Source organism: Poecilia mexicana, unplaced genomic scaffold, assembly GCF_051168715.1.
Source record: "Poecilia mexicana isolate PSO_F unplaced genomic scaffold, ASM5116871v1 scaffold_7, whole genome shotgun sequence".
NCBI lineage: Eukaryota > Metazoa > Chordata > Actinopteri > Cyprinodontiformes > Poeciliidae > Poecilia > Poecilia mexicana.
The window spans coordinates 11,563,426-11,583,145 of record NW_028263376.1 but is presented as its reverse complement, the minus strand read 5'-3'; the positions used below and the strand labels follow the sequence as shown (position 1 = coordinate 11,583,145).

General features: G+C 39.3%; 1 protein-coding gene across 1 annotated transcript; it reads left to right on the top strand.

Moving 5' to 3' along the window:
- The first annotated feature begins 3,287 nt into the window (after window positions 1-3,287).
- Window positions 3,288-18,644, top strand: sort1b (sortilin 1b). The gene is made up of 20 exons (XM_014988341.2): window positions 3,288-3,933; window positions 5,971-6,030; window positions 6,170-6,243; window positions 6,331-6,433; window positions 6,532-6,693; window positions 7,876-7,949; window positions 8,979-9,028; window positions 9,328-9,455; window positions 10,020-10,164; window positions 10,629-10,784; window positions 11,487-11,593; window positions 11,722-11,824; window positions 11,927-12,095; window positions 12,386-12,580; window positions 12,664-12,849; window positions 13,595-13,711; window positions 14,356-14,464; window positions 14,565-14,677; window positions 14,802-14,931; window positions 16,336-18,644. Exons 1-20 carry the CDS (start codon window positions 3,661-3,663, stop codon window positions 16,348-16,350), a joined length of 2,469 nt encoding a protein of 822 aa, XP_014843827.2. The 5' UTR covers window positions 3,288-3,660; the 3' UTR covers window positions 16,351-18,644.
- Window positions 18,645-19,720: the final 1,076 nt, after the last annotated feature.

Genomic DNA, 19,720 nt, shown 5'->3' with positions numbered 1-19,720 from the left:
AAAGTATTCAAAACTCTGCAGGATCCAAGATTCTTACCACAAGTCAAATTTCACTTTCTGCATCTGGCCGTCCTGTCCCACTTATGTGGGGGGAAAAAAACCCCACCGCCTGGTTAGACTGGTAATCAAAGCACCATGAATGAGGTCCAGAGTTTCTTTGTGGGGATGGGAGAAACGTAACAAAAGAATAACTGTCTCTCTCCGCAGCAGTCGGAAGCCATTCCTCTCGGCTAGGCACATGACATCCTGCTGTAAATGTGCCAAAAAGCACCTGAATGACTCACTGACCTCAATGCATCCACTGATGAGTAGCTGTGTTTAGCCTCTAGCCAGAAAAAAAGAAGAAAATATTTGCACAAATGCATGAAACAGTTATAGTCAAAGTGTGGTTTCTGCATCATCTGTTGCTAATCTCACCTCAGACTGAGATCTTTTTTACTGTTGCAATAAATCGCGTAAATTCTTCATAACAATGTACATACTTAAATTTAATATAAACTACTTAACGTAGCATGCAGTGCCTTTTTTCATCTTTACTAACATGATCTGGTTTAAAATGACTGTAAGTGGGGCTAATTGAAGAATTTCTTCAGTAAGAAATGCATGAACACGCTTTCCCACTCAGCTCCATAAGACTAGCGGCAGCAGCAAAGAGAAAACATCGGGTGGGACTGCAAGTCTGCTGACCTTATCATACAAACTACTTCTTAGTCTTCTTATTAGGGAAACTGTTGTGGCGACTGAGCGTCAGAAAGGGCAGGAGCTTCTTAAAGACACAGAGACCAATTCCAAGGTGTCACATTACAAAGTCAAATTTCTTTTTGGATGTATAAAGCATTTTATAACAACCAAAGGTAACATAGTTACCTCATTGTTCTAAAAAATGGAAAATACATAATGCTGCCCCATTATAAGTGAGTAATATGCATCCATTTGATCAAGCACACATTTCTCATTAAAAAGATTTTAAAAAGATGTAATATTTTAATCTTAAATGTTGTGTTTTCATTTGCTGAAAAACATACAACATTGAAAACATCAGTCTCTGTGCATGTGTCTCACTTAGTAATTAAATTGTCAGAAAAACAAAAATTCAATATTATAGTTCACTGGTATGAAACTGCATACCGGACCTGGTCACTGAGGCCATTTCTAGAGATTTCATGAGCAGTAACTACAAAACAAATAGGTTGGGTGTGATGGGTTTGTTGTTCCACAAGATTTCACAAAAAAAAAAAATTACTACTGGTTTTACTGGTTTTGTTACTTTGATAGAGGCTGTAATATATGTAAAGTCAAACATTTGTACATGCTCAGAAGTGGGCTGAGGCATGAGCGAACTGAGCCACTGCTGGCACCCAGACCATCAAGAGACCCAACCCTCCTGTTTTACTATTGGGAATGATGGTTTCAGGAGGCTTATTTAAAAGATTTGAAATTGTTTAAAAATATATTTTTTAAAATGTATATAGAAAAGATCTTCACAGCCAATAAGTTGCAATTACTCTTGATTGATTTAGACCTAAACTTGGCCCAGTGTTCAAGCTGTATTAAAACACTGTTAGTGTTGACTGTAGAGTGGTGTGTTTAACCCATTGACTCCCAGATCAGAGCCTTCTTCAGGCCTCATTCACCACTGGGCCAGGCCCCGTGCACAAACTAAAGAAACCTTTTTTACTGTTAAAATATGCAGAGACAAAATCAGGTTGTCCAAAAAGCTACACATAGATAGTTAATTAAGTAAAATGAGACAATTTACATTACAGCCAACAGACTTAACTTACTGAATGGACATAACCACAACAATAACACATGTCTCCTTCAATGAATATTCTTATCTTTCTTGTAGTTTCTGCCTCTGGGGTCAGGCTATATTTCACTTTCTGTGGAGGAATGCAGCCATACAAACAAGCTGTGTGGTTATGAGAGCAAATTCGGGACTTCAGTAACACACAACTAAGATAACAAAGAATACAGTTAATGATTTAAAGTAAATATTAAAAATAGCCCCTTAAGTTGTCCTTAAATGACTAAAACCTGATTGACAGATTTTATTTTGGGCCACGATAAGATGCAGCATTTTTTTGTTGCTGGTTCACAGACTTGCTAAGCAGGTCAAGCCACTCTGTGAGCAAAAAAATGTGGAAACGCAAACACTTACTGCTCTGCTCCTCCCATCTCTCACTCCTTGTCAGAACTGTGTGTGAAGGTATTGACCGAGTCTCGTGAAGTGGAGCAGGAAGGTAGGAACTGGAATGAGAACCAGCGCAGGAACGTGTGAACCTGTTGTGTATTACTACAAAAAAAAAAAAAAAAAAAAAAAAAAGAGAGATTATATTTAATTTTTATCATTTGCAACACGTGACAAGTTAGAGGAACAAATTTACTATGATTCAGCAAACATTTTTTATAGTTCTCTTAATCTGGAACTTTTCATAATACATTGTTATGTGAGCATGCCTGAAAAAAACAACAACCCACACAGGAATGTGAGATACGTTTTGCATAAATGTATGAACTCTATATGTATGAACTCTTGCATGTTATTATGCTTTGCTGTTAAATGCCAAATTTAAAAAATATGGAAATTGAAGGCCAACGATTCAATATTTGGTACTTCTACTGCACTAAGGTTCAATAATAAACAATGGACAGAAATTATCTCCTTCTTTGGTTATTATTTCTGAAAAAAAGGTAAACTGAATAAAAACACATAAATAAAATAGACAATGGTTTTAAAATCCTGCTTTATTTGATGACAACTCTCACATACTTACATAACAGAAATGAGCTCAAAACCTTTTCGAGTAATTTTCACTTTTTCATCTACATCATGATGGAGCTTAAAATAGGAATAAACGAAAAGTAGTAAATAAATGATTGACATGATGAACTCATTCTATTGCACCAACAGCCTACATATGTATAACATTTATTTATTTATTTTTTTTCTTCTAATTACCACCACCTGTGCTAAGGTCGATGAAGCCTAAATTAATTTATAGGCTGCAGCTTTGCTGTTGTTGTCGTTATAAACTGTCAGTAAAGGACTCTAAGTCTCTTTCAACGTTTTGTTCCTCCGTAGCTCTTTTTGTGCTCAGACAGAAAGTTCAAGACTAGATAGAGATGCATGGTAGTAGCTATCGCTCAACCTACCTTGACTGCCTTTTGACAGCTAATTGTGCAGCCAACCTCTTTTTTTATTTTATATAGTTTAACCAATCAGAAAAGCCAAGGGGTTGGCCATGCTGTCCAAGAAGCCAATCACAAACGAGCACAGCAGTAGATTATGCAGACCATTTGTCTTGCTGTACAGTGTGTCATGTTGGCTGTGGAGCGGCAGCGCGAATAATTGGTGTCACACCAACCGGTTTATTGTGCGCAAAAAAAAAAAAATCAGATAATTTTCTGTTTTTATAGTTATTATTATTATTATTTTTCCTTTGCAGAGAAACAAGGACGTTCTTTGTTTTCAAAGCAGGTGCAGTCGCTGTCAGGACGACTACTGTTTGGTTGATGTCATCCGCGGCGGAGCTGCAGCGACCTTCAATTCTTCAACAAGACCAGGATAAACAAAGAGGGATTTAGTGTTTTTTTTTTTCTTCTTTTTTTCTTTTTTTGGGGTCGCTTTCGCTTCTGCCGCTTTCATCAGCTGGCAGGATGGGACTCCTGCTGCATTGTCTCCTGCTGCTCGCCGTCTGCGCTCTCCCAGCCGGTGGCTTGGATTTCCAGCCGGGATCCAAAGCTCTCGGACAGCCGGTGTTCGTGAGGCGCTCCGTGGAGAAGAGAGTCGCGGAAATCGCGAAGAGGTCCCTGCCGTCGTGGCTGGGCGCACCGCACCACCACAGGATAAGGCGAAGGAGCGTCGACCAGGGCGATTCGTGCAAAAAGCACGAAGGGTATCAGAGCAAGTTAAAAGACAACACCCACAGTGTAAGTTACCATCAGAGGTCCTGTTTCAAGTCGCAGTCCGACAATTAAGCTGCGCCTAGGGAGGGAGGATAGTGCGCAGGTGCTTACCAGGTGCACAAATAGGCCTAATGTGCTGTTCCTGGTAGATAAATGGAGCTTTTTTATTTAATATTTTTAATTGCTAGATGTCACACGGGTATAACTCTTATTCATAGAGAGAGAGAGAGAGAGAGAGAGAGAGAGAAGGCCAGAAGCATAAGAGAATTAGGGCCTCTAAACTATCAGGAGCACCCCAAAAAAGACTTAAATTGCTTCATAGAGATCAAAAGTTAGTATTTGTTCATCAGCAGTGGCCTGTGTATGTTTTGGTAATATAAAATTACAGGCAAAGACGTATCAAATTGTAAATGCAAATCAAAACTAAAGTGCACCTTTTCACTTCCTCATGCTGAATTTCAGACTGCAAGTAGAGAGGCTCTTCTTTATTGCCTCTGTGCAGTTGTATTTCCTGTAAGAATTTGGTACAGTGCAATAAAATCAAGTTAAACAACAGTCAGGCCTGCTTATGCATCCCAAAAGGTTGCACTAGTATAATCTGCGACACACATTTGTTTTCCTTCTGGACCACACAGCATCCATTTGTTTTCTCTCCTGCCCTGAAAGCCAAACTGCCTGAACACTGACAGGAAATTTGAAACCAGTTGAAATCCTTGTGACTGACGATGTGTTGGTTATTTTGTAATTAAAAGCTGTGCTTGTGCTGGGGTAGTTGAAGCACTTCAGAAGCAGGGAGTGATGTTATGTAGCAGAGACAGAAACAAACAAACAAGGGGAAAAAAAACAAAAAACTAACCAGGAAGACCAGCTCATACATCTATTCTTCAAAAACAAAACCAAAGACTAAATAAGAACCATGTGCTGCTTATTTGCCTGGCTCACCGGTGCCATGTGATCAACTTTTGCATGGTGTACTTTGTATACTTGGCTCCAGTAATCTCGAGGCCGAGAGAGTTCCTCGAGGCTCAGCCTTGTCTTTCCGCAGAGGTTACCATGCAGGTCCCTCCGGCACCGGCCTGCTTTCAGCATGAGCAGCTCTCAGCACAGTGTGTGATGAGTAATGGGCCCACTAATTGTTGTTTAAGAAATGAATCTTGAAGAGGCAGCAGGTCTATGTTTGACAGTGAATGCAAAAGTATACTTGACAAAGGTGACACTGTCTGGCTTCTGAAAACTTTATCTGCTGCTAACCTGTGAAAATTAATAAATATATATATATATATATATATATATATATATATATATAATAGCCTAAGGTATTTTAAAATAGACGTGTTGTTACCAGTTTCAAAGTAGTGGTCTGTTATCAGTGTACTGTTTACACTGTTCATAGTCAGTCAGCTGGGTTAAACAATGCTATCACACTTTCCTGCTCATGAACAAGGAAAAACAAAAATGACTGCTTGGAAATATTACTTGGTGAAAAACACAAAGAGACATGATGTGGAAAAAAAAACCTTATAATTTACCACCCGTTTCCTTTAAGTATGGCTGTTTGAAAAGCTCTGGCTGGCAGCATATCTGCTACTGGATCAGGTAGCCCAACACTTAATACCATCTTCTTACATTTATGTTAATTTATGAGGAACAAAATAGCTAAACAGTATTAGCATCTGTATTATAATTACTTGGGAACTTGTGGTCGGTCTATGAAAATCAAAATTACGGGAAGTATTTTAGATCAATTGTTCTCAAAATGTGCTGTAAGCAGAATTGGTGGTACTTGCGCTGTGTTCAATTATACTCATGTTAAATGATAACGCATATAGTGTGTTGTAGTTGATGAGAGCTAACCAGGAACAAGTGTTGGTGGCTAAAGGTGCTGTGTGTTTCATTTAGCTCTGACGTCTGAACTTGGACATCACATGCACACGATTGCGTCAACATGTGTTGGTTACTGTCATTTTGTCCCATTTTTGCCAGCTACTGTATGTGATAAGGATGTTTACATTCATCCAATTAAGCTACTCTTCAACAATTGTTTGTTCTCTTTTTTTCCAGTACACACTGAACGACCTGAGTGGCTCCGTGTCACTGGCCTGGGTTGGAGATGGCACCGGGGTGAGTACGCATCAGGACATGATCGAGTCAGATATGTTTGGTTCAGTCTGCAGGCAAATATGTAAATGTATTTTTTTTTTTTGTTGCGTGAGAGTTGCATGACATTACTTGTGTCTCCTTGAACCTTCGTTCTTCGCAGGTCATACTGGCTCTGACCACATTTCAGGTCCCTTTCTTCTTGTTAAGATTCGGCCAGTCCAAACTCTACCGTAGGTAGGTCTCGTAAACTCGCCTGTTAGGAAGTTGGCCTCCTGCGTGTCAGATTACATCTCATTGTTGTTGCAACTTCTTCTCTGCCAGCGAGGACTATGGGAAGACGTTTGAGGACGTGACCAACTTGATCAACGACACCTTCATTTCAGCAGAGTTTGGCATAGCAATCGGCCCTGAGAATTCAGGCAAAGTAAGCCACATCCTCTTCCCTGCTACCACCTCATCTGGTTGTTTTTGACTTGTGCAGACTGAACCACTGAACAGCAACATTTGAACTCTGGCTTTTAGGTGATCCTGACAGCTGAAATCTCTGGAGGAGATGGGTATCGGATTTTTGTCTCCCGGGACTTTGGGAAGACTTTTACCCACCTGAACTTGCCTTTCAGTCCCATGATGCAAATCTCATACAACCCCGAGAACTCCGAAGTGCTGGCCGTCCTCAGCATGAGTGTAAGAAGTGCATGCAGAAGACTTTTAAGGAAAGAAACAAAGTTGGTTGGACAGTAGTAATGCTGAAAGCCCAATTTGTTGGAGCATTTATGATGCGACTAAAAGGGACGTGAATTAATATCGGCTCAAAAATACTTCTATTAATCCCAAATGGAAACAAAAAGCACTGTTTTTCTAACTGTCCAAATTTCCTTTAAGAGTAAAAATAATTTAGGTTCTTGTTAGATGATTAGCTAATGACTGGTTAGCTCTAGCAGAGAGGCTGATGGGCTTCTAACACTACTCAAAAACTAAATGTTTCATAGCAGTGCTAAATAAACTAAATATCATTAGTGCTAATTGTTTTATTAGTTAGATTTCTTTTTCAATGATTTTGCTAAATTACACTCAACTGTTCTTGAATATGTGGTTTTAAAAAAGTAGTTTTTTGCTAACAGACCAAGTACTGGTAAGGCCTTCTGATCTCAAACTTCTGCTTAATATTCTTCTAATGCAGAAGTGATGATGTTTAAACAGTTAAGGAAATGGCAAAACCTGCTATGATCTGCTTAAAACTGAAGATTTATTTAGAATTTCTAGGAAATCTTTTTTTAAAACTTGCTCCTTTTTTCACTTCCTGTTAACTTGACTCACCCGTGAGAACTGCTTTCTGTTTTTCCAAACTTGGTCTCAAAATGTCATCTCTTATATATATAGCTTGAAATCTAAGTTTGACTTTAAAAAGTATTCCATAAATAAAAACACACTTAAAATAGATTTTTATTTATTTATTAAAAAAAAAAAAAAAGAAGCTCTAGTTTTTAATTCTTATTCCAAAAAGGTTTTGGGACACCTTTAGTTTGTAATTAGTTACTTTCTAACTTGCCCATGTCTAAAACTGAAACAATGTTTTTTGGTCAGACATATTAGTCATGGTTTTTTGTAATTTCATACTGTCATCTAGAGAAAAAGGCAAATGTGACACACATTTGAGAATATGTTGAAGTAGGGAGTGACTCGACTTGGAATGACCCAATTAATTTATGAGACTTAAACACCACTTTGTTTGCTTAGTGTTTATTTATTAACACGCTCTGTAGATTTATGAGTTGATCTTTCAACTTATGTTTGAACCTCACAAAAGTTTTTTTTTTTTTTTTTTTTTTTTACTTTGTATGAGTAAATAATTATTTCCTTTCTCAGAATGAACTTTGGCTTTCGGAAGATTTTGGACGCAACTGGAAGAAGATCCCCGACACGGTGTGCCTTTTTAAATGGTGAGAGGCGGCTGATGCTGAACTCATTTTATATCCACTATAGTTTTATGCGTGGAGAAGCTTTTATAATCTGCAGTACTGTTCTTTCATTTTAGACAGTTTAGTTCCTCCTCTCTCTGCTGTGGTTTGAGGTGAATAAAACAAATATTTTCAAACCATAGATTAAATGTGGTCGACGCATAGTGAGAATGTGCTGCAGTTATTCTCATGCGTTAAGTCAGATGGATTCAACTCTAATCTGAAATAAACTAAATGGTTTGCATCAGCCGCCAAACATGCAGTAAAACTAGATTGCTCGGCTGGTGCCAAGCCCTTCTGGAGTCCAGGGTTGTTTTGAAGCGCATTTCCTTTTGCTTATCGCTCTGCAACCTTTTGTAGCATTTTAGTTTCAGTTTTAAGGCTGCAATGAGTCACCTGACGTGTGGAAAACAGCGTTCGCAGGAGCTGTTTTTCTGAGACAGAAGCTTTTCCTTTTTGATCAGAAATGACAAGTCTGAGCTGAGAGCAAGAAAATTCCAGCAAGATGATCCATTTTGCAAATAAATATAGACAAAAATGTCAGTCTTTTTATGTACAAAGTTGGAAAAGATCTATCCTCAAGCTTTAATTTCCGGAAAACTGTGTTCTGCAAAGCATAGTTTTATAGGAATGAAAGCATTAGCATAACAAACTTTTTTTTAAAAAGTATCATCCCATAATATCCAACAAAATGCTTAGTGGTTGTAATGTGACAACATATTAAAAAGTTAAATTGGTTTGAACATGCAGTTTATCAAACTTCAATGTAGGTGATGTCTAGACATTTTGCTCAGTCCAAAAATTGCTTTATTTTACATATTTATAATTATTAATCAATCGCTTAAGACTTTCAACTGTGTGTTTTATTTATAACAGCGGAGAAATAAGTGAAACAAAGTAACTTTTTCCCCACTCTCACATCTTAACTCGTAACATCAGGAACAGAGCTGTCTGTAACTTTTCCTCACATAGCCTCTTACCATCTCTCCTTTTGTCTCCATTTCCATGTAGGGGAAGAAAAAATACCATCTTCTTCACAAGCAGCCAAAATGGATCCTGCAGTAAGTGATTCCTCCCCAAGCAAAACTGAAACATGCTGGGCTCCAGCATTTCACTCCTCCTCCAGTTTTTCTTTTCATACTTTGATGCGGCTGAGCTACGTGTAGTTAAAAGTATCTTTGGTGTCTAGAGGACAGGATAAATGATTCCAACAATGACATCCAACGATATTCTAAAATGTATCAAGGTAGTAAAAGTTGATGTCAGATGAGGCGAGGAGTTGGTCAAAAAAGCTACATGCTCTGACTGTTTCACATTACCATGTTTCTGATGATTTTAATGACCTGCCTGTGTGATTCAGTTGAAAGGGGAATGCTGCAGCTAAAGAGAACCACAGACTTGGGTAAAACCATCAAGACTGTTGCCAGCAAGATCTTCTCCTTTGGCCTGGGTGGACGCTTCCTCTTTGCTTCAGTAATGACGGGAAAGGTCAGTCTAAAAGAGAATTTATTCAAGGCTGTGTGATTAAAACATCAGACGAGACCTTTAGTTGTTCAGGTTGGTAAGAAAATTCATTCTTCAGGTATTTCCACATCTAGATGGAAACGAGAAGTTACTGACGTAAAATGCCAATATTGCGCATGAGGAAGTGTGACACTTCTCACATAAACTTGATAGAGAAATGCACATTACAAAGTACCTTTTTAAAAATATTTTTTGATATTTGACGTGTTTATCAGATATTTGTCAGAAGCTGAAGAATTTTTCCCACGTTCCTTAGAAACTGGGGAAAAAAACTTAAAAACTTTAGAAAAAGTCTTATTGATTCCCTCCTCCCCCAAACTCTTCCTTTTGTTTTCATTCTTCAACAAAAAAATGTCAGTAAGTTTTCATTCAGAAAAATGGAGTTGATGTTGTTTTTCCGAACGTAACATTAACACTGATGCCGTCAGCATTTATGTGATCCAAACTAGAGTTTCTACGTTTTAGATAAATGCTCTTTAAATGAGCTTCTCTCTGACCTGAACTCCTTTTGCTTCCCCGTCCATGCAGGGCACTATGCGGGTGATCCATGTGTCTGTGGACCAGGGAGAGAACTGGAACATGGCTCAGCTCCCTCCGGTCGGCCATGAGCAGTTCTACTCCATCCTGGCAGCAAATGACGATATGGTCTTCATGCACGTTGACGAGCCTGGAGGTCAGAGCAAGCAGTAAACTCAGATGTTTGATAAAACAGTATTGGTATGCAGCTGTTGCAGACATGGGTATGTTTGATAATGGCGCAAGGGAATTATTTTTGTAAGATGTTTACATATTAGGTAAATGAAAAAAAACAACATTCAAATTGGTTACCTCGGTTATCCGGTTTTGCACATGCGAAGCTTTGCCTGTGGTATTGATCGTCAAATTTGATAACATTCTCATATCAGCTTTAGCTTGCACCAGCAGACCATGTAGCGGTTTCTTGTCATTTTTGACACTTTCAGGACTTGCATTAACAAACTACGTTTTCATCCGATCCCTATAATACCCTTTGGGCTGATGCCATTTAGATTTTCCTGCAGGTCTGATTTTGGTGCCTACATTCTCCAGTTGTGTAACACAACCCTATTGTGTTTATTTTTAGATCCTCATCAGGTCCCGTGTGATCTTATTTTACAGATACTGGTTTTGGTACAATTTATGTCTCGGACGATCGAGGCACGGTCTACTCCAAGTCACTGGAGCGCCACCTTTATACGACGACGGGGGGCGACACCGACTTCACCAACGTCACTTCCCTGAGAGGAGTCTTCATCACCAGTGTGCTGGCAGAAGGTACCTTGTGTTTCTGAGTATGCAGTTGCTGGAATAACTTGCACCCGTCTTGCACGCATTCACATTTTCTCACAAACAAATTTTGAGGGATAACTGTGAAGTGGAAGAACAAAAATGCGAACAAATACTTTGTAGAAGCACCGTTCGGTGTAGACGGAACTGCAGGCATTTTGCGTTATATGTCTCCACCACATTTCCAAATTTCGAGGTAGAAACATTGCGCATCCTTTCTTGTGAAATGGTTCATATTGGATTGTTTTAACTCAAGCTAATCCTCCAATCAACTCTAGCAGCCATGTAGTCCTGCATACTTGTAGCTTTTAGCTTTGGTCTGTCACATAAATTGCCACTCAAGTTTGTAGCTATAATATCACAAAATGCTGGAAGGTTTAAAAGACGGGACGTGAATACTTCAGCAAAACACTGTGGCATCCTTCAGATTCTTCTTAGAAACAGACTCACACACATTGCTCCTCCACTACACACCCTCAGAAGTGTGTGAAGTAAATATTTAATTAGACAGTCCCTGTTAGACCCGTTTCTCATCCCTGCTTTTGCACTGTATTGATTAGTCTGTTTGTGTTGAATTTATTGAATCAAGCTTCTTTTTTTTTTTGCCAACATTATTCCTGGCTTTTGCCCTCGGCTACCTGTAAATGTGTTCTCCTTGTGTTTTTTTTTTTTTTTTTTTTTTTTTTCCAGATAAGTCCGTGCAGTCTGTGGTGTCCTTTGATCAGGGAGGAGAGTGGGTTCCCCTACAGAAACCTGCCAACACCAAGTGTGACGCTACAGCCAAGGACCCAGACAAGGTATAATTAGACAAAGTGTTGCTGTGTTTATGTTCTCGATGTTTTTGCACATCTGCAGGTTAAGGTGTGACTCTAACCTTTGCAGCAACCGCGTGTCACTTTGGATTGTGTTTCTCTTGAATCTACAGTGCAGTCTCCACATCCATGCGGCCTACAGCATTGCTATGAAGCTGGAAGTCCCCATGCCGCCCCTGACGGAGCCAAACGCCGTGGGTCTAATCATGGCTCACGGTAATCACGTTGACCCTGCAGGACAGAAATGTTTGAAACAAACTCGATCGCTTTTGGCGCTCTGAGCATTTGACGTGTTTTTTTTTTTTTTTTTTTTTTCAGGCAGCGTTGGGGACGCCATCTCGGTGATTAAGTCGGATGTTTATGTGTCCGATGATGGAGGCTACACCTGGATAAAGGCTCTTAATGGGCCCCATCACTACGCCATGCTGGACTCAGGAGGGCTGCTGGTGGCTGTGGAGGACAATGGCAAACCCATCAACAAAATCAAGTGAGTCGTTTAGTTTGAATGAATGCAAAGCCTGGGCTGATTTGCTTCTGCAGCTTTTGTGATTGGATAGATAAAATATTTGGCATCTCACTTATTCACCAACGAATCCCTCTCTGCAGGTTTGAAGCCTGTACTAAACAAGCCTATAATTACAGGATTGGCTACTAATTCACATGACCCGTATAAAGAGCGATGCTTTGTGCGAGCGAGCCCCACCCTGCTCTTTCCTTGACTTTCTTACTTTTATTCAAAATTTTTAGCGCTCTTTAACCTTTTTTTAAATCTGTCAGATTTTCCACCGACGAAGGACAATGCTGGAGTATTTACGAATTCACCAACGAGCCAATCACGTTCACGGGGCTGGCGTCAGAGCCGGGAGCTCGCTCCATGAACGTCAGCATCTGGGGCTACAAAGATTCCCTCATCACCCAGAACTGGGTCTCCTTCACCATCGACTTCAGGGAACTGCTCACCAGAGACTGCAAGTCATGCAATTAAAGAGAATACTCCCAATTCCTAACCGCATGTTTTCAAGGATATTAACCTGACTTATGATTTTTGTAGGCAGCGACGACGACTATGTGCAGTGGTTGGCCCACTCTGATGACATCAGTGACCCGACGGACGGCTGCATGCTGGGTTACAAAGAGACGTTCTTGCGGCTCAGAAAGGACTCGGTTTGCTGGAACGGACGTGATTACACCGTCAACACACAGCCAACTCCGTGTGCATGCACCCTGGACGACTTCTTGTGGTAAGATACAGAGAAGGAGTTTCTTGTCTTGTTCAAACCTGAAAAGTGGTTTTGCAAATATTCACGGCTATGCCACAGTTTGTCACCTTACAGCGGCTAATGCATTTTAATAAGGTTTTCATGCAAGAGACGACAACAAAATGGTTTCTAACACGTGTGAAGTAGAAGAAAGCCATGCATGGTTTTCAAAATCATTTGCAAATAAAACCTGGAAGGGCGTCTTGCATTGTCATTCAGTCTGCAGCACGATCCCCTGAATGAAATCCACTTTAACAGTGACTGTCTACCTAAACTGGAAACCAGGGAAGGAGTGTGTTGATCAGAAAAAAAGCATCCAAGAGAGGGAGAATCTGTGGACGGGATAACTATGAGTCATGTACTCTGGTAATTTAATTAGGAGTGGCAAGGAAAATTGTTGCAATAGCACCAAATCCTGATTTCAATCCAAGCACCGTGTGTGTCTAAAAACTACCACTGCATCACCCTGAACACATCGTCCCCACAGAGGGAAGCATCAGGTTTTGGGAAAACTTCTCCTTAGTAAAGCGGCAAGGCCAGAGATTCTGGTTATAGCAGAATATGAATTATTGTCACACATTTCAGGTTTTTTTTTTATTCAAACAAAAAAAGAAAACCAGGAGTATTTTTTTTTTACTAGAAAGTTGTTATATGGAAAATAATTAAAGGGTATGAATACCTTACCAATAAGAGAGTATTGATCCTGGTATCGTGTGACTCCTTGCAGTGACTTTGGATACTCGCGTAAAGAGAACAGCTCTGAGTGTGTGGAGCAGCCGGACCTGCAGGGCAAAGTGCTGGAGTTCTGCCTGCATGGCAAAGAGGAGCAACTGCAGACCAACGGGTAAGGTTTCAGATTCTGTCAAATTCGAGTTTAATTACGTCGTTAAGCTTCACTTCCTACGTGATGCATTAGCATCACATGTGTTAGCTCTGTACTTGAGTCATTAATGTTCCAGAACTTGATTTAGCTGCTTTCTCAGTGAGTAATCTTTGTTGGTTTCTGGAAAAGTTGTTGACCAGAGTATTGGTGGGAGTTTTAGGTGATGTTGATTTTTAGCTGAAGCCATACTGGGTACGAGGAGGAAGTTTGTGTTTTGAGTCAGTGCATGAAGTGACAAGTGAGAATAAGGAACTAATTGCGATGCAGAAAGAGGTGAGAGGAAACTGATGAGGGTCACTGTGAAACTTGTTGTAAGAGTGAATATTGCTCAAAACTAAACATTTGGTGAGTTTTACTGACATACTAGTACATCTCTAATTGCTATATAGCTTAACAATTATTATTATTATTACACATTGTACTTGGAAGGAACAGCCAATAATTAAGACATGTGTACTAAGGATTTAAATTTTTTACTGTGTTCTCTTATATTGTTTTTTGAAGTCAGTTAAAAATATTAGTTGTTGTTTTCTTATGCACAAATCCCTGAACACCAACACTTTCATGCTGGACAACTCTAAAATAATCCGTGTTTTGGTCCTCAGGTACAGGAAAATCCCCGGAGATAAATGTGAAGGAGGACAGATGCCTCAGCGCAAAGAGATTGACCTCAGTAAGAGATGCGTCAGTGACCTCGTATCTCCAGAGTTTCAGGTTGGTGCCTCTGCGAAAACAAACCGCAATCATTTGTTTATCCGTGGTCTGGTTTTGAGTTTGCACTTCCCACATTTCTGTCCGTTTGTGTTTTCTGCAGACAGACGGTCACTCCTCCAAGTCTGTGGCCATAGTGTTGGCAGTCGTCGTCGTAATGCTGATGAGCATCGCAGCAGGAGTGGTCTTTGTCAGGAAGTACGTCTGCGGCGGCAGGTTGGTGTTTACCGACTCATTTACCCCATAAGCCACAAGCCCAATGCATCCTCTCCTCACCCTGTAGTCCTAACGTTTCGAATGGTTTTTGGTTTCCTGACGGTGTTTTAAATGCGTTCTGCAGGTTTTTGGTGCACAGGTACTCTGTGCTGCAGCAGCACGTTGAGGACAACTCTGCAGACGGGATAGACGAGCCGCTGGACACCAACCACGCCCCCAACGGCAAAATAGAGTTTCACGATGACTCTGATGAGGTATGTTGGAAAAAACGGTTTCTCCTTGACGTAACGTAAAATATCACACACACACACAGTCTTCTGGTTTTCTACACTAAATGTAAGCTGGTTTCTTTCTGTATAGAATTATAAATACTGAGCAATGAAAGTAAATTAAAGAATTCATGAAGGTTTTTATTTGCAATAAGCAGAGAAGTGCATCCTTTTTGCAGGTGATGAATATGTGGAAATTTTAGCTATGGTGAATGTGTGATTTTTTTTTTTTTTACCGTGCATCACTTCCTGAACTGTTGGCAATGTCACTGGCTATTGCAACAGCCTTGTTTATTTGTTCCAACTGCATCTAACACAAAATACAGAGTCTTATATTGTCACTGGTTTTGAAATACTTGAACAAATTTCTCCAGTTCTAATATTTCTCGTTAACGGTAAAAAGCAGATTAACTTTTAAAACCCTGTTACAAAGTGTTGACGTGTCCGCTCCTCAGTGTGCGGAGGAATTTGTAGAGGAAGTTAAACATTAGGGTGATGGCAAGGAGGCCTTCCAACCAGAAAGCCTTGGAGCTTATCACTAAAGATAAATAATCAACATACCAGCGGAAACATTCAGAAAACTGGTCGGCAATTCGGGTTTCACTGCTTTGATGCCAATAAAAGTTATGCTTGAAATCGAGTCATTTTACTTTATTCCATTATTTTTTTGTTGAATTTATATAAATGTATTGTTAAACCATAGAGGAAAAAATATAAAAATGTGGTTACTTTTAAGGCTACCAAAATTTACTATAGCTAGCAATTAGGCAACAGTGAGCATTGATTATAACTCTTTTTACTAACATCTCATAAGTAAACGCATGACATTGTGATGATTTCTATAACAATTGAAAAAGTGCAATGTTTGTTTTTTTTAATCAAACTAAAATTAGGAATATATTTGTTCAAAATCAGATCATTACTTGTTTTAGTCAAACTACTGGCTGGAAAATTGCTCTGTTTCTATGCCAACATTTAAACTGTCATTACTTTTAACATGAGCGCTCCATCAAACGATCCCTCAGCTGTATTTGTTTGGCTGGAACACTGAGGCCAGTGTTCCAGCGTCTCTGGAGCCGCTGATTGTTCTGGCCAGCTTCGTTCCGAGCAGAGGTAAGACTCAGCTCGGGTTAATACACGAGTAAACATGTAGTAACCCGACGCGGACATTACCTCACCCAGACTCGACACTGGAGCGCCGCAATACGACACCAACCTTTACAAAGGCGACACAGAAACTAGTTATCTTCACACCATGAAGGGATCTTGGAGGTTAGACACATGTACGTCACTTGTGAAACGGAGTTTGGGTGTGTTTTATGTACCGTGTCTTATTTACCCACAGTGTTGGTTCTGGCTTCAGTGCTCTGCTGTCTTGTGTTTGTGCAGGATCTGCTTGAATAGCAGGCGCCACCTCTTGACCAAGCGAGCAACAGGTTGTCCCACAGCCAGCCGCTGTTCCTGTCACTCTCCTTTCCAGCTACTTCTTCCTTTCACCCTCTGATGTAAACTTCGGCCTCAGCGACAGAGACTCTGCTGTCATTGGCCAAGTCAAATGAATGTATGAAGGCTTCCTGAGAGCTAATGCCGCAGTTGGGGAAGAACCATGAAGGAAGTCGTGTTTAAGGTGTCGGTTGTACTGAGTAAGTTTTAACCTTTCAGTTATTTATTTCACTCAATGAAGAAACGGCTGAGCTGCTGAGAAAAATTGACTAGCGCACCAGGAATGAAGGAAAAGTGAGTTGTATAAAGTCTCCTCTGTTTTATGGGCCTCTTCCATCTCCTGGAAGTGCTCCTGGAAATCCTTTTTTTTTTTTCCACTTCTAAAGATTTGTCTTTGTTTTCATCACACACTTTGTACATAAATACGTTTTCCTTTAACGGTTTCAGTCAGATATCAGTTTGGTGATTGCCTAAAGGGCCACAACTGGCCTCCAGCTGATATGAATTCTCACTGATGAGTCTTAATCCCTTCTTTTATCAAAGTATTTCCCCAAATAGTTTCCATGTTTGTAGAAATTTCACCCGTTGGTGAAATCTTCCACATTTCTCTGTGTTCTTGGAGTACAAGTATGTAGATTTTTTCATTGCGGTGAAGTAATAAGAAGAGATGCACCGATCAGAGTTTTCCCGGTCAATACTGTTTCTTATTTTCCAATTTTGACTGATCCCTATCCCCCCACCCCAGTTTAATGACATCACATAAGTTAGTAGATTTACTGCAGTTTTATTTAAGAGGTGGAAATATTGAATCCAACAAAAAAAAATAAAGAAATTATATTATCTACATTTAAGCATATTTTACTTTTCTCATTTTTAGTAAAGACATTACGCTGAATGCTTTTGGCTGATGTATTCATTGGCTGTAAATTATGGGAATTCTTAGATTTGACACATTTAACAGGTAGAAAATCATGTTTGGAAATCATGTTTTTTCAGTATCTGCTTTACGAATCACCAATCGGAGCGTCGGCCCGATTCTGGTCTCTTGCTGATTGATCGATGCATCTCTCATAATAAGGCATCTCTATGAGGTTTGATAGCAATAACCTGTGAAGATTTTGTACATTTAAGACATCGTCCATGCATGACAGAATATCTCTTAGAGTTGTCTTGTTCGTCCGAGCAAAAGAAGCATCAACGTCCAGGATGTGATTGAAGCTCAGGCTGCAGTTCTAACTACTGAAAGCACAAAAAGCCCCCTTGTATGTTCGGCATTTGTCGATCATTTTTTCCTAAACGAGACCTGTTGTAACGGTAGTGATCGCTGTAATCCTATATACCTGTGTTTGTAACAATCTGAGCAGTTTTTATACTAACTTCTACAAAATATGTGACATATCTTTTGCATTAACTAGAAAACCAAATGCATAAAAAAAAAACAAATTGGTGATGAAAACATAACAGCAATGCAAAGAAGGTAATTAATTGTGTAAATGTTGTAAAGCATAATTACTGCTCTAGCCTGGTAGGGGTTGGATGAGCTGCAATACAAATGTTAATGTTTGTTTCTGGTTGCGTCTTTTACACTGTTTTATCTGTAACCGTGTCAACCACATCTCTGATTTGTCTTAAAAACATTTTCGCACAGTCTTGTTTTAAAAACTTTATAGGTTTACATTATTTATGACCAGCTGGTGTAGAGTGCAGTAAATTGGATGTGGTTAAACAAGTGCCTGGTGTGATAATCTGACATGTGGCCGGCGTCCACCATCTTATTAGTTTTAACAGTTAATGTCGGTGACGACCCCAAGCTGCATTTATAACCCCGACGAAGACTCCGGGAGCAGTAAATACATCTATTTTATACAGGTTAGTGCTAAACTGCATGTAAAAAAAAAAAATGTGAATGATACTTAAATCTAAAAAGGTTTTTAAGCAAAAAACTATTTTTGGGGGCCGATATTAAAATTGGTTCTGGCTGAGACGGTTTGACAAGAAATTAAGTTCAAAAGAGAAAAAGGTTACTATGTAGCTGCAATACACTGGAAAATGAGACCTATTTAATGAAGCTTTATTGCATTGTGTTGAAGAAAACACGTTTTCCTTGCATTTTCGAACTGATGTATCGATTTTAAAGAGTCTTTGTGATTGGTTGTGTAAATATTCAAGTTTGAACATTTGTAACTGCTGTTTCTCTTTTCTGTATATTGGAGGCTATTTTCTTTGGGTTTGGCAATAAAGTCATGTTCCTCTTTTTTGTGTTTACTTGTCATTTCATGTGAATACAAACTTTTAAAAATAGTTTATTAATGGTTTAAAATCCTGTATACTGGAATTTAAATGTTTCTAAAGTCTTAAATGCACTTTAAATTCTTTAAAGTTTTGTTGTGTCACTGTCGACAGTTGATGTAATAGACTCCATATTGACATTATGCTCATTTAAAAACCTTATTGGAGCAGAAGTGCACACACAAGTCAGCTACTAGTCAATGCATTGTATCTAGTTTAAGCAACAGTTGTATTTGGTTTTGGCATGCATGTCTGCATAACATGTAATGGACATTGAAACCCTCTTTCACACTTTGACAAATAGCTTGCATGTAAAAACTAAATCCGCATTTGACATTACAATCACAACTTTCACTGTAATTTCTTGGGATTTTATGTGATCACAATGAAAAGTGTATTTTAAAACGGAAGAGGTAGAATTTGAAATCTGAAGTATGGCATGCATTGATACTCAACACCCTTTATTCTAATAAACTCCTACACCACTGATTGCTTTCAGCAAACATGCAGAAATCAAGATGCACTTTAGCAACTGGAGATTTCTGCAGGTAGCCAAATTTAACACACCACCTGCAGGATGTGGTTATGCTGCCTCAGACTGAAGTTGCTGCTATGCCTTCTTCCTGTGATAAATGGTATTGATACGAGTGTGGCACACTACAAGGAGCTCTGAATGAGTGCGTCTGAATAATGTATTTCAAAGTGTCTTATTAAACCCTGATGAGGTTGAGACATGTGGCACTGGAAATGTTTAAACATACTCATTAATCTCCGATTCTGACTTTGAACATCTGCAAACTGTATTAACACAGGTTGTTTTAGATAAATCTACACCTTCAGCAAGCATCCATTATTTAAGAACATATTTATGCATATTACACCACTGAAACTCATATGAATATTAGATAAGAATTTAAATCTGGGGAGAAGGAAGATTCAGAAGGTTGTGTAGAGATGAAAACCTGTTTTCCCCCCAGGCTGGATAGCTTAACATTTTCTCTCATGTCAAAAATACCCTTTTTGCATATTCTTGCATATTTGT

Coding starts and splice junctions, on each gene's coding strand:
- sort1b (XM_014988341.2), top strand. CDS start 3,661: ATGGGACTCCTGCTGCATTGTCTCCTGCTGCTCGCCGTCTGCGCTCTC. Junction 6,694..7,875: donor TGGCCGTCCTCAGCATGAGT/GTAAGAAGTGCA, acceptor TTCCTTTCTCAG/AATGAACTTTGGCTTTCGGA. Junction 14,465..14,564: donor TCGTATCTCCAGAGTTTCAG/GTTGGTGCCTCT, acceptor TGTTTTCTGCAG/ACAGACGGTCACTCCTCCAA.